Source organism: Sorghum bicolor, chromosome 3 (assembly GCF_000003195.3).
Source record: "Sorghum bicolor cultivar BTx623 chromosome 3, Sorghum_bicolor_NCBIv3, whole genome shotgun sequence".
Taxonomy (NCBI): Eukaryota; Viridiplantae; Streptophyta; class Magnoliopsida; order Poales; family Poaceae; genus Sorghum; species Sorghum bicolor.
In genome coordinates, this window is record NC_012872.2 from 14,653,409 (window position 1) to 14,667,727 (window position 14,319).

The 14,319-nt window shown below is 42.0% G+C and overlaps 1 protein-coding gene across 3 annotated transcripts; it reads left to right on the top strand.

The window, feature by feature from the left end:
* On the top strand, positions 581 to 11,101 carry LOC8060324 (protein FAM91A1). Of its 3 annotated transcripts, XM_021456527.1 has the most exons (12): positions 581 to 683; positions 828 to 1,145; positions 4,485 to 4,602; positions 4,908 to 5,004; positions 5,293 to 5,399; positions 5,882 to 6,004; positions 6,208 to 6,361; positions 6,939 to 6,999; positions 7,109 to 7,473; positions 7,903 to 9,469; positions 9,552 to 10,002; positions 10,494 to 10,812. In XM_021456527.1, exons 2-11 carry the CDS (start codon positions 1,027 to 1,029, stop codon positions 9,796 to 9,798), a joined length of 2,958 nt encoding a protein of 985 aa, XP_021312202.1. In that variant the 5' UTR covers positions 581 to 683; positions 828 to 1,026; the 3' UTR covers positions 9,799 to 10,002; positions 10,494 to 10,812. The 3 variants fall into 3 exon arrangements, with proteins under 3 accessions (XP_021312202.1, XP_002455515.1, XP_021312203.1); XM_002455470.2 differs by lacking the exon at positions 581 to 683 and having other exon boundaries at positions 710 to 1,145; positions 10,494 to 11,101; XM_021456528.1 differs by lacking the exons at positions 581 to 683; positions 828 to 1,145 and having other exon boundaries at positions 4,930 to 5,004.

The window sequence follows — 14,319 nt, forward strand, 5'->3', positions numbered from 1 at the left end:
CATCTAGACGTTTCTTATCATTGTAACGGTACTTATTCTTTTGTAAACCTCTTTACCACTTATTTGAGTTGCACCAGCCACTATTTCGCTCTAGCTTCGCCATTGATTGTGCTACCTATGAGTAATAGCAAAAGTGTGAAGAACAGATGACTCCCGTGAGTGAAAGGCGTGACAAGATATAATTTTTCATACATTTCATTGATGTAAGACAATTTTGAGTCAAGTATTAAGGCCTTGTTTAGTTTCCTCCAAAAACCTTTTTTTTTTTCAAAACTCTTCGTCACATCGAATCTTGCGGCACATGTATGAAAGCACTAAATATAGACGAAAATAAAAACTAATTGCACATTTTATTTATAAATCGCGAGATGAATCTGTTGAGTCTTGTTAGTCTATAATTAAACAATAATTGTCAAATAAAAACAAAAGTGCTACAATATTGAAAACAAAAAAATTTCAGAACTAAACAAGGCATAAGGGGAAAAAAGCAAAATGACCAACGGAGGAAAGCATTGGACTTATGGCTCTACGGCTGCGCTGCGCCTACGGAATTCACGGTGGAGTCCTGGGCTTCAGCTACCGAGCAAATGCGAAGAAGTCGTGCTCGTGCACCACTTGCGGAGGTTACCCGAACCGGCATCGCGGAAATCGGACTGACCACGGTGCCGCTACCAGTTTCAAAGGTTTGTCTCGCTCGTCCGTCCTGCTGCGGGCTGCGGCTTTACCGGACCGCCAATTTCCTTCCCTCTTTCGTCAAAAAAAAAAAAAATTTTTCCTTCCCTCCCCGCCGCAGCGCTACTGAACATTTCCTCTGCAACCCGCCGCAGCGCGCCACCGCCTGGGGCACGGGCACGGTGCCGCCGTGCTCGATCTCGCCACGTCACGGAATAGCAGCGTCCTCAGGCTCCCGAACTTCACCCGCCGCCGCTCCTCCCCGCGATATCGCGATCTGATCCCGCCCCAGCGCAGCAGCCAGATCCGCCCCCACCCAACCACCACTTTCGCGGCGGAGGGTGGAGGTGGAGGATGTCGGCGACGGTGGAGGAGCAGATGGTGGTGAAGGCGATCCGGGAGGAGTGCCCCTGGGAGTCGCTCCCCAAGCGCCTCCAGTCCACGCTCCAGACCAAGGACGAGTGGCACCGCAGGTACCCCACTTCTCTGCTCTTGCCCTCTATGGATTTGCTTTGCTACATTGCTGCTGCAACCAGGTACGCTTAGCTTTGAGCTCTGATAGTGCTAGTAGATGCCGATGCTGTGAAATGGCTGCTCTTAGCTGCTTTGAGGTCCTCAAGTTTGGTCGGGACAGTGGTCGGGACAGTTGTAGTCGTCGTCTAGCAGGTCATATAGGTGAATCACTGGCTCCTCTTGTTACTACATCTCTTGGTGTTACTTTTTCCTAATAAGGGCACTGTTGGAGTAGCAGAATTGAACTATGGGAGTGCTTTGATTGACCTTGAGTGAAATTGGATAATTCTGAGTCTTGGAAATGACTAGATATTTCCTTCTCGAAGAAGGAAACCACAGTTCGGTTAATTGTGAAACCTTTGTACATACTGTTTTGTCACAACATTGTTTGCTGTCCTGCGGCTACTAGTGATGTTTTACTGCTTGAAACTTTGGTGGCACAACATTTCTTAACAGGAAAAATTAGTTCTACAGCGTGAAGGAATCTCCACCTTGGGGAAATACCATTAAAAATTCATCATTACCTAAAATATCACCAAAAGAATCAATCCATTCTGGAAAATACCACTCCGTTTTCTTTTGCAGTTAACTGGACATCTTCCTCTCTATTGTGCAAGTGAATTGTCATTTCTACCCTCATCTTCCGCTCATCCTCCATGCAGCAGCAGAGCTATTGGCCGCACAGGCATGCTTGTGGTGCACTCGCACTGCCAGCCACGGTTACATTGCTTTCCTTGTCTGCTCTTAGCCTTTGCTGTCCCCCTTGCCAGGTGCTGCCACACATATAGGGATGGAAACAGTGAGCAAAGCCCCTCAGCCGCTTTCAAATTCATATTTTTATGTGGAAACAGAAACGGGAGTGGGAATGATGGTCAGGAAAACAGAAACAGGAAATTCTGTATATCGGAAACGAAACAATGTGGTTGGATAAACATCGATAACGGTCGGGAACAGATAAGTAAAATCAGGAACACTGACCCATGTGACCACTCCAAACATGCACCTCAACACAATGGATTAAAAAATTACATCAATACAATACATGTAAACAAGTTACTATCAGTCAGCAATAGCCCACCTTAATCCATCAGCCATTCAAGCTACGTTACACAGATACGTGAGGTTGGCCACGTATCCCGTATCGGATACGCTTCAGATACGCGACGGATACGTATCTGTGAAGTATCGGGGAAAAATAAATGCAAAAAAAAAAAAATCCGATATTTCCTCTGATACATATCCACAAGATTTGATGAATGATGATATGTATCCGCCTTCCGCCACGGACGCCTGGCTGCACGAGCGCCGCCGCCTGACACGCCTCTGCCCACTTGCACACGCGAGGGCTGACAGCACCTTCCGCCTGGAAGCACAGCGGCACTGAGTGCCGACGCCTGCTTGGATGCACAGCAGCACGAGTGCCGCCGCCCGACGCACGGCATCCTCCCAGTACGCTTGAGCACCGATGTGCAGCCCGCCCGATGCCTCCCTCCCGGCCGCCTGCCTGCCTCGCCGGCTGCGACGACCTCCAGCACTTCCTGGTGGTGATTCAGCAGAGACTTCCGGTGATCTTCCCTTCTTAATTTCTTTCTTCCCCTCCTGATCTAGTCACTCGTTGCTTTGTTTCTTCCTCAACGGCAACCCCTGTTCTGTTCTTGCTGTCTGAATTTCTGTCTTCCCCTGTGGAAAGGGGTGAGGACTGGGGAAGCAAAGGATACAGACTGAGACACTGCGCGGTGGTGAGCTGTCCTGATTTTTTTTACTGTTGTCGGTGGGGTGAGTGGTAGAAGCAGTTAAATAATTGTAGATGTGGCTTCAGAGAGCGTTTGATTGGCTTCTATTAATTTTAACATGTCTTATTATTATCTTTTAAAAAAGCATAAAACGTATCCGCGTATCAGGTTTTTTAGAAAAATGACGTATCCGCGTATCCGTATCCTTCCGATACCGATACACGTATCCGTATCCGTGCTGCATAGCATTCAAGTATTCAACACACGCATTCGGCATATCAGCATGACAATGTCATGTAGCAATTGGTGTTTTTTCAATGCTTATAATTAGCAAGGTCGACAACAGTAATATTCAGACACCTTAAGCAGTTCATATACCGTATACAAATAAGAATACTAAGCAGCACCAAATTTAAATGCACATTCTTGAAATGAAACTACACTTCCTTATCACTGCCTAGCTTAGTAAAAATACCCTTCTTCCGTTTTTGTTTAGTATCTGCCACCTGAAAGTGTCCAGATATATCATGGAGAACACTGTCAAATTTACAACAACAGACCAGGGAAACAGACAACGAACAAAGAAAAGTAAAAGTCTAAAGACTAACAGACAACAAACAAAGAAAAGTAAAAGTCTAAAGACTAATGTAACTGTAAAGAGCACAAATGAAATTATGGATGGACAACCTTTTCCAAGATGCAAAGAAAATCTCATTTGGCTTTTGCATCATCTCTTAACCACTAGTGAAAGAGGAGGTAAGGGCCTTTAGAGCCGCAAGTCTCCTTGCATGAATTTCAACTGGATCTGCGTGATTATGTCAGCATCCCCTTTTTTGACTTCTGCGGGTGGGAGATCTCCGTCAAGCAACATGCTTGTCTGTTTGGTGGGAGATCTCCAATACGCAGCTGGACTGGGCGTGGCAGGGCCGCAGGCCGGGGATTGGGGTGGCATGAGATGGTGATTTGGTGTGAGGGAGACAGAGAGGGGCAGCGCTGAGAGAGACTCAGAGGGAATGGCAGCTGGGGGCAGGGAGCAGTAGAGGATGGTTAGGGTTTGGCTGGGGACACATTGAAGGCTGTGTAGGTGGGCTGGGACGCTGGGTGCCTGGGCCTGCAGTGGGCTGCCTGGCTGGTGGAGCTAAAAAAAGGATTTCTGGCAGGAAACTTCCACTGAGAATACAGGAACTGACAAAACGGTCAGTAAAACAGCTCTCCGATTTCAATCCTGTATTGGACGGATTTTCTCAGATTTTATCCTGTTTCCTATTTTTTTTCCTGAGAATACGAGATACAGATGGCTTATGTGGCATACAGTGTCGGTCGGTATGGGATTTTTCCTTCCCGATTTAGGCTGCAGCAGTCACAGCTATTGCTACCACTGCGTTGTTGCTCTCCTAACGCCATCTCCCGCCCATCGATTTACCTAGTTTCCAATTTTCCATTAGCTTGTGCATTGACCGGATGGGGCCGTGAAGGTGCGGAGGGCTCCATTTGTGTGGTTAAGTAGGTCATGTGTGCATTGTTCACTATCAGCATAATATTTTGTTCTACAAATTTTGGTGGCAGGATTGTTGAGTATTGTATCCGAAAACGGTTGCAATGGAATACCTGCTTTGCCCGTAGAGTATGCAGAGAAGGGGAATACTATGAAGAAATGATGCGCTACCTTCGGAGGAACCTTGCAGTATGCTCCCCAGTTCTCCTTTCTGGATAATATATAGGCTGGACAATAGCTTGGTTTTACCTTGTTAGGGGTTATTCAATTGTCTGTTGATAACATCAAGCATTAATAGATCTGCACACATGATTTTTTATGTATTTTGTTTTGTATGCTGGATCTTCTCAGTTATCGTTTCTAGTAATTTTTTTATTGAGGTTTCTGTAGTTACCTCTGCAATGGGTTTACTTATGCACATAGCTTTTCTCATCTGTTTGAATTCTTTACCCAAAAGCTTTCAATATTCCAACATCATATACATTGGTTTGCAGTTATACCCATACCACCTTGCAGACTATATATGCCGAGTAATGAGGATCTCGCCTTTCAGATATTATTGTGACATCCTTTTTGAAGCTATGAAGAACGGTAATCCTTTTTTTAACTGAAAGTTTATTGTGAGTAGTGAGTTTATGTTTCTTTAGCATCTACATGGTGCCATGGTAGTATCCTGCTGTTAAAATTTAATTTAACCAGAGGTTTTGGCAACCCTACTCTAAACTGCTTGACCATGTTGGTAAAATACATGCTTCAATGATTCTTTTTTTTTATTTGTAGAACAGGGTGACATACTGTCATGTGATTGCAAGACTGAAGCACTGTTCCACTATTTTTTGATAAATGTTTATGTTTCTAACATGTTTGATTTTGTGGCAGAACAACCATATGATAGTATTCCGAACTTCACTGCTGCTGATGCACTAAGGCTTACTGGTGTTGGGAGAAACGAGTTTATTGATATTATGAACAAATGCAGATCAAAGGTAGTGCTGCCCATGGTCTTAGTTTTTTACTGTCACATACTCATGCAGTCTTGTGAACAGACATAAGTTTCAAATAAATCATGTGAGTATGTTGGTAATCCACCTGAAAAGTGCAAATAAATGACTGCATGGTTTACAGATCTGAGAAGAAAGGATAATAAAAGAAATTTTCACAAGAAAATGCATGTAGCCCTCAATCTTGTGGACCTTAAAAGGATAAGACAGAATCCTAAATCATAAAACCAAACAGTCACAGTTAAACTGTGAACTATTAGGGCCTATGTAGAATGCTAGACCATGGTTAGCTATTGCATTGGCAATCAATCTTGTTGATGTAGAAAGTAATGAATAGTAACTGGACTAGCATGTTAACATATTCTTGGTAAACATTTTGTGTGTGATTTTTTTTTATGTTCTATTAGATATTATCTTTCAGCAAGATAGATCATTTACAAATAACGTTGCTTTGTTGAATTCTTCAGAAACTAATGTGGAAGCTGAACAAATCGATTGCAAAAGAAATGCTGCCTACACAGCCTGTTGACATCCCAGTTGAGCCTTGGTGGGGGGTTTGTCTTGTTAACTTTACACTGGAAGAGTTCAAGGTCAGGTTTGCTATATTTCTCGTATTGTGATACATTAATGTACTTTCGATACATAATATGATGAGACCTGTTCTTAATGAGAAAAGATGGAAGCTTGGCTTTCTTTTTACCTATGTAAAGCTATTATTTTTATGAAGCCTTCAGTGAGCTTTCATGAAGTCTTTTGACTTTTGACAATAGTTTGTGTTATTGGTTTAATGTAGAAAGTTTCAGAAGAAGAGACAGCAACAATAGACAAAATATGTAAAGAGGAAGCCAATTCATATGTTCTTTTTGATCCAAAGGTTATAGACGGACTTTATAAAAGAGGGCTAGTGTACTTCGATGTGCCTGTTTACCCAGATGACCGTTTCAAAGGTATTAATGAGATATTTTGAGGGAACAATCAGTCCACCAGAATTAAGCTAACTGATTGGCATTGTGGCTCTATGTTTGGTGTTCATGCTTTCTCCTTATGTCATGCAAACAAGGATGATGCTCAGCCTTATAACCTAGTGTGGTTATGCAAGAAGACAGCATAAACGTTGGATACAAAAATAAAACATCAGAGCCTTCTATAGCTCTATATCTTGTTTGCAAAATCATATTTGGTACGGAGTAGATCAATATCTGAATAATAGGAGGTGCATTTTCAGGCAATGAACTAGCTTAACATGGCATATAGATGTGCTAAATGAATACTTCCTAACATGATATTTTATTTCCAATATACATGCATAAATATTTGATATTTATGTGATTATTTTATCCTCACTAATTAGCATATCAAAATCCCCTGATCTTGAGCCTCCTTAGGTACGAATAAGAATTTATAAACTGCCCGTCTAATTTGTTATTCTAGACTGCTATATATCATGCAGATTTTTTGTTTATGAATCTTATATTAAGTTCACTAATATAGAATTTGAAAGAATTCATCATTACTGTTTTTCAGTTTCTAGGCTTGAAAATTTTGTTTCCAATAAGGATCAATCATATGAAGACCCAATTGAAGAGTAAGTGCTTACGGTTTTCTGTGTAATGATCTTCTATCTGTTATTCACATCTCTTTCACATGTAACTTTCTGCAGTCACCATAGTAGTGACTTAATTTTTTTATTGCAGGCTATTGTATGCTGTATTTGTTGTATCAAGTGCTAATGCTACTGTTGCTGAACTGGCTGCAACTTTACAAGCTGACCTCTATCAACTCCAAGCAGCTGCATCGTTTGCTTGCCGATTGGGCTGGGCTACGAAAGTCATGGACACAGACTCTGTTCTTAATGATGAAGGTGCACCTGCGTTTCCTAGTAGTATTCTTAGCGATGATGAAGAAGGTTCGAATACAAGTATCAACTCAGAGAAGTCTGGTCAACAATTGATTAGCACGGATTCTGATGGACCCAGGAAAATTTCTGGAACTGCTCATGTGGGCTTCGTTGTTGATGCCAATGTTACGTCATACTTGATGATGGGCTCACTATCGCCAGGTTAGATATCATATTGGATTTTGCGCCCACATTCTATATGGTCAAAGATGCTTAGTTCTGCTATGGTACTCCCATTTCAGGAAAAAGAATGTCACAGTTGATTTTACTGCTCAAACTTTGACTACCAGTTTTGCAAGAAATATGCATATAAATGATTGTAAATGTACAATTGCTTATAGTACTTTTAATGGCCAATCCAACAATAATGTTTTTGTTTATGTAATACTTTGAAAGTTACTGTTAACCAAACTTTGTAATGTGAAGTTAACAGTGACATTTAGAGCAAAAAGGATTTTCTACAACACAGAAATCTAGCTAATGCAATTTCTTCTTTGAACAATAGTTGGCATTTGCAATATGGATTAACAATACTATGTAGAAAATGCTTTGATGGATACTGTAATGACTACCTTCACCAACATCCTGCAGGGTTAAAATCTCATGCTGTCACACTCTATGAGGCTGGAAAACTGGGTTCTTCTTGCATTGCAGAGCTATGTAGTGATCTGGCTAGCTTAGAGGGAAAGAAATTTGAGGGTGTGCTAGAGGAGTTTGCAAGTCATGCATTCAGTCTGCGATGCTTCTTGGAGTGTTTACAGTCTGGTGGAGTTTCCGCAAATGAAATTACTGATAATGCTGGTGAAGCAAAGACTCCAAGAAGCTCTGTTCATGATATTGACAATGCCGCTGACCATTTGGCCAAGGTAAACATTGAGGGTGTTGCTGACAATAATCATAATGAAGTTTCCGAGCATAACCAGTGTGTAGGTGATTTAGATAGTAGTGATGGGAATATACTATCACCAGCTTTGGCTATACCGGAACATGCAGAAAGCATGGCAAAAAATGACGAGGAGAATGATTCAACCGTGCAGCTAGATGTTTCAACTGAATCTCGAGTTTTGAAGAACAAAAGGAAGTACAAAGTTGATATTCTTCGATGTGAGAGCTTAGCCTCACTTGCCCCAGCTACATTGGAACGGCTATTCCTTCGGGACTATGACATTATTGTGTCAATGGTTCCTCTTCCTTCTTCGTCAGTTCTTCCAGGCCCTTCAGGCCCAATTCATTTTGGACCACCCTCTTATTCCTCCATGACACCTTGGATGAAACTAGTACTGTATACAGCAGGACATTGTGGACCGGTATCTGCTGTGTTCATGAAAGGGCTACGTTTTAGATTGCTGCCTGAACCATTAGCTGGTTGTGAGAAGGCACTGATATGGTCTTGGGATGGCTCTTCGGTGGGTGGCTTAGGGGGGAAATTTGAAGGGAATTTAGTGAAGGGCAACTTATTGTTACACTGCTTGAATTCGATGCTTAAACAATCTGCTGTGCTGGTGCAACCACTTAGCATACATGATCTTAACACGTCAGGAAACCTTGTTACTGTGGATATCCCTTTACCCCTAAAAAATGATGATCAGTCAATTGAATCTGTGGTAGCTCAAACTAATTTGCCAAAGGAACAGATCTTAGATTTGACTTCTGTATTGAAAGACCTATCTAGTAAATTTGAGCTGAGCACACTTGGCTACCTCCGTCTACTGAGACTTCACAGGATTGATGAACCAGATAAATTTGACCCAGAAAATGTAAGCTACCAGTGGGTGCCTTTGAGCTTGGAGTTCGGGATTCCCTTATTCAGTCCAAAGTTGTGCGAGAAGATTTGTGAAAGGGTGGTTGCATCCTATATGCTTCAGAAAGATTATCTCAATGAGCATTCTGATGTGATGCAAAATGTGAGAAGGCAGCTGAGAGAACTTTGCAGTGAATATCAAGCAACTGGTCCAATAGCTAAGTTATTTAACAAGCGTGGAAGCTCAAGGGACTCGCCACGTGCCTTGATCAATAGTATTAGTGGCAGATGGAATCTCTCTAATGACCCTTCAACACCAACTAGTGGAGAAGCCCCAAGTGAACACGAGAGGCTAAAATTTGCTGGAAGGCAGCGATGCCGAACGGAAGTTGTGAGCTTTGATGGGAGCACTGTCAGGTATTGCTGAATAAATTACATTATCCATGTTTTAATATTTCATGCAATAAATTCTGATTTGATTATGCACTTGGTCCTGAAGGTCATATGCACTTAGTCCTGAGCACAATGAGGCTACCTTCAGACCTAACTCTGAAGAACAATCGTCCATACATGATGTAAAACCAGATCCAGAGGAAACCGAGAGCAAGGATGTAGTCTTACCAGGAGTAAATCTTATATTTGATGGAGCCGAATTACACCCCTTTGATATTGCTGCATGCCTTCAAGCACGCCAGCCTCTTTGGCTTATATCTGAGGCATCAACTGCTTCATCGGCATTACTATGAGGGGCTTATGATCCAGTTTCTCCAAGTTGGCCAACAAAAATTCATTAGTTGTGGTTATTCAAAAGTATTGCCAGTCTGATTCTTAGGAAGACACAATAGCGGGCTGATGCTTTGTTCACTATGGCCGAGTTCTTTCATATGAATTGATCAAATGCTCCTGGTCAACTGGGATGCACTTTCTGAAGGTTGTCTACTGTGTTATATGTAAGTACACTTCTTCAAACTGATGCTTTAGTTGTCAGACCCTATACCGAATTTAGCACAGCAGCTTGCTGGGAGAAACCGAATCCCTGAATGTTGCTTTTGGGTCTCCCATTATTGGGACAGCCCAAGTTACCCTTGAAAGTGTTTCATGTTCTGCCAATAGTGACAATGTTTACACGGCACTGAGATAACAGCTCCAGATTATGAATTGAGAACTAAACTGACTATTCATGGACCAAATAGATTTCGTGTACTCTGCTCTATAGGTCTCATTATGTGAAATCGCATTTTGAGATTGCTACAAATTGTTCTCTAAGAACTGAGGACCAGGTTTCCAAAGATCATACATACTTTGAGCATGCTTCAGAGGTCGGATAAAAATCTCGTTTTTCTAAAAAAATAAATACAATTTGCATTAGCTTTTAGGTTTGTTCTATCTTGCAATTTAGGCTTGGGTGTTTGGGTGTTGATGTAATGTTCTTTATTTGCAGGTTTCTTGGCCATTATAGTACTCTGCTTTTCACTTCTGTGTGAAATTTCTTAGTGTGTGCTCCTACTTCAAGATTGTTTGCCTACTTGAGGGTCGTTCAGTTACGAGGCTACGAAAAGGCCGTAGATTTACGGTGACTAGTATACTTGATGTGTATGTGGTGTTCAATGAGCTCAGTTTTGTGAATTTCACGTGGAAGAAGGCTATAATGGAATTGTATGCTGGTCGCTACCGTATTACCGATTCAGATTCATTAGACGCTATAATGGAGGCAGCTGGCCGAATAAAGCTAACTATAGAAGAAAAGCTGATTCAGCCTGTTCGTTTGAGCTTATCATCTGAATCTGTCAGCCATTCAGCAGTGTTTTTCTCTCACAACATTCAGCGGTGTTTTTCTCTCACAACAAATCAGCCAATAGTACTTTCTGCCATGGCTTTTTGTCGGTATGGTGTTAATGGCCGTTGGCACGAAATCTCTGATAATGTTGCAAGTGGAAATTTTCTTGGTGCTAGAGTTAGTACAATCATGCTGGTTCTTTACTGTATATCATCGTTCATTTATATGTAAATTTAAATTGCACGTCAGTATTGCTTTGAGCCTCCACCAAAGTTTCGCCTAGCTTCGTCCCGCTCAGGCATAGTTCACCAACTCTTCAGTCCAGTGTTGTGCAATTAGAACTCTTCAGAGAAGATCAGGGTTGGCTAGTAGTGTGGCCTGCGAAGGCCTCTCGCTTGCTCGCTTAGGTTTTAGAACCCATCAACTCATACATATGTCAGACTCCTTGGTCTGTGTTTTGAGATGAGGAGCTCGCAAGTCGTTGCAGCGCAGCGCCCTGTGGGACACGTGTTGCAGTGTGCGGAGAGTGGCCATGCTGATAACAGCTGCTGAAGGCACTTAGGTCCCTTGGGCTTACGCTGCCAACGACAACATTTCATGTCTTGAGTCGATTGGTGGACCAACACAAGCCGTTCCGCATATGATTGGGGTGCATCATCAGCGGGCCCTATCTGCTTCCTTCATGGCAATTTTAAACATTTTTTGACTCTCTTTTCAAAATCCTTTTCATCTTAGCCTTGCGGTACTTGTTTGCTTATTTAACTTTGGATGGAGTTTATCGCCTGATTTGGGCTGCACTCTCAAACAACCTAACTCAGTAATGGTGTCTTGTGGCACGATATGATCTAAGCTGGATGAGGCTCACTCTAAGGCATCCCTTTCAAGGGAACTTGGGTCCGGTCCATTGCCGAGGAGCGAGAACACCCGCGATTGACGATTTTTGTTGTTGTGTTCCTCGTGTTGTTGGTATGCCCTTGATGTCTCCATCTTTGTGGAACCGGCATGTTCTGATCCATATGTTTTGATTGTGCAATGTGTTCGACTTGCCTAAAACGGACATGCAATCTTACATTCCCAACGCAATGTTGTGACTAAGATCGGTCAGCAACGAGAAGGAACTATTATTGCATTAGCATTTCTTTTATTGGTATTCGTACAGTCAGCTGGCTAGCATGGTATAATATGCAACAAAGATTTCACATATGGTATCATGTAATGCAACAAAGAGAGTGAACGATGAACGGAATTTACCTTTTCCCCGTGGTCATAAGATAGGCTATGTTGCATATTGACTACTGTTTCAAGAGATCCATCATAGAGATTGCACTTGAAAAGGTCCTGGGCATCCATGGAGAGGAATTTCGTGTCTTGTTTGTTGACGGTTCTTAAGTATCAATTTTAATTATCAAATAAACAAGAGAAAGGACCAATATACAAACAACACCTAGAATTAGGGTTTGATCTGACAGAATTCCACGAGTTTTGTTGTTTATCTGTTTCTACAGGGGGTTATCAGGAAATAAGGAAGAAAGGCCCACATGTCGGGATTACACAGAGATATCAACGCACCGCGCAATTTTCTACCAACTAGAAGACTCCAGAAGCCACGGGAAGGAAGCAGAGGCCAAACGGGGCCAGGCACTGGGCGCCCGCCCAGTTGACCTGGGCGCCCGCCCCCCTCTGGACTTGGTTCGGGACTCTTTTCGCACACGACGCTCCACCGACCTAAAGGATCAAGGATAACCGTCCAATCAATGTCGGTTTGATCCAATGGCTCACGTTCACTTGAAGGGACTATAAAACCAGACCCCTGGCCCCTGGACGAGAGAAGTTTATCATAGAGTTGAGGGGAGCCTTCAAAGGGAAACCTCTTCTCTAAATAAAATTTCTTTTTAGGCTTAGCAACCAATGTGAGTAGAAATAGATCTTCTAGTTTCTACTAGATTGAGAGAGATAGAGTAGAGGTGTAGATTGGAGGAAGCCCGGCCTGTCCGTGTCTACTCCAAGTTTGTACCTGCGGGATCAAGTTCTCCTAACCCGAAGCTTGCTCCTAGGATTCTTCAGTATTTTGACTTCTAAATTCTAGTAAGTTCTTTTTTATTGTTCTTTTGGTTTATGAGTTTACTTTAATCTCTTCGCGTAGAGTTTAGAGTAATCATTGCTAGTGTAAACGTGGTGTTTAGGCTAGGGTACTCATAGATATTCCCTGACTAGCTGGACCGTGGTAGTAGCGAGGAACGTGACATTTCCAAGGACCATATCTCGTTAGCAGGAAGGATAGGGTTTATAGGTGCGGGTTGAACATCCTCTGTGGTATCTAGATTCCGTTAGCCTCCCCAATAGAACAGTAGATCATCATTACCAAGGTTAGAAAGAGACTACGGTTGCAGTCTTCTCTGTTTATCACTCACATCGAGAAACATTCTTTGTTGCCTAAAGGGTTAGTAGTAATAGACCGGGTTAGTCAGATGCACTCTTTCTCCTGGTGGTAAAAAAATAAATACGAAAAATAAAGGGTTAGTAGTCTTATTACTAGCTTGTATCTATACTTTTATCTTTTCTTATCTTTTATATTCTTTATTTTCTTTACTCTTACCTTATGGAAAACCAAAATTCTAAATCGATCCATGAATTTGCAACACCTTCGGAAACTGACCTTTTACCATGGGAGTCATCACAGCCTATCCAAGCATCCCAATATAGGTTAAGTTCTAGGTTGATTGCCATGATTCAAAACCTATCTTTTTCAGGAAAGGAAGTCGAAAACCCTTACCTTCATATTAGAGATTTTGAGCAAACATGTGACTGTCTTCGCATTGAAGGCATTTCTGATAAAACTTTACGTTGGAAGCTTTTTCCTTTTTCTTTAAGGGGAGAAGCTAGACAATGGTACAGTCAGAAGGTAAGTCAACAACGAGGTGAATGGGGAGTTTTACGAGCCAACTTTTGTCTAGATTTTTATTCCATCGACCGTATCGGCGACCTTAGACTTGAAGTCCTATCTTTTAAACAAAAAGATAATGAAACTTTGGGAAAATCCTGGAAACGTTTTTCTGATCTTTTAGAATCTGGTCCAAACCATAATCTTGAAGACCCTATTCTTTTATTTCACTTTTTTCGAGGTCTTTAGAAAAATCATAAACAAATGCTACACACAATGTCTAGAGGTTCTTTCTTTCACATCCCTACTGATGAAGCTAGAGTGATCCTAGATAGAATCCTAGAAGCTGAGATGGATAATACCCTTCATGATGAAACCTACGAAGCTGAAGTGGACACTCTGCCAAATTCTTCATCTACTTTAGCTATCCTAAGTTCTAAGCCACAAAAGAAAGAAATTCCACCACCGGACTTCATGCTGGATATAGAATCTGATCTTTTTGCCGATTTTGGAAACATTTCAAACTACCATTCTATTAACAGACCCCAAAACGGCCATTTTAGCATTTGTTTGCCAACTGAATATCAATTAAGAGAGCTTATCTCAGTT

Bases quoted from the DNA above. Each gene is read 5' to 3' on its own strand.
- LOC8060324 (XM_021456527.1), top strand. From the start codon at position 1,027: ATGTCGGCGACGGTGGAGGAGCAGATGGTGGTGAAGGCGATCCGGGAG. The intron at 7,000-7,108 runs GTAAGTGCTTAC...TTTTTATTGCAG, and splicing joins TATGAAGACCCAATTGAAGA to GCTATTGTATGCTGTATTTG. The intron at 9,470-9,551 runs GTATTGCTGAAT...TTGGTCCTGAAG, and splicing joins TTTGATGGGAGCACTGTCAG to GTCATATGCACTTAGTCCTG.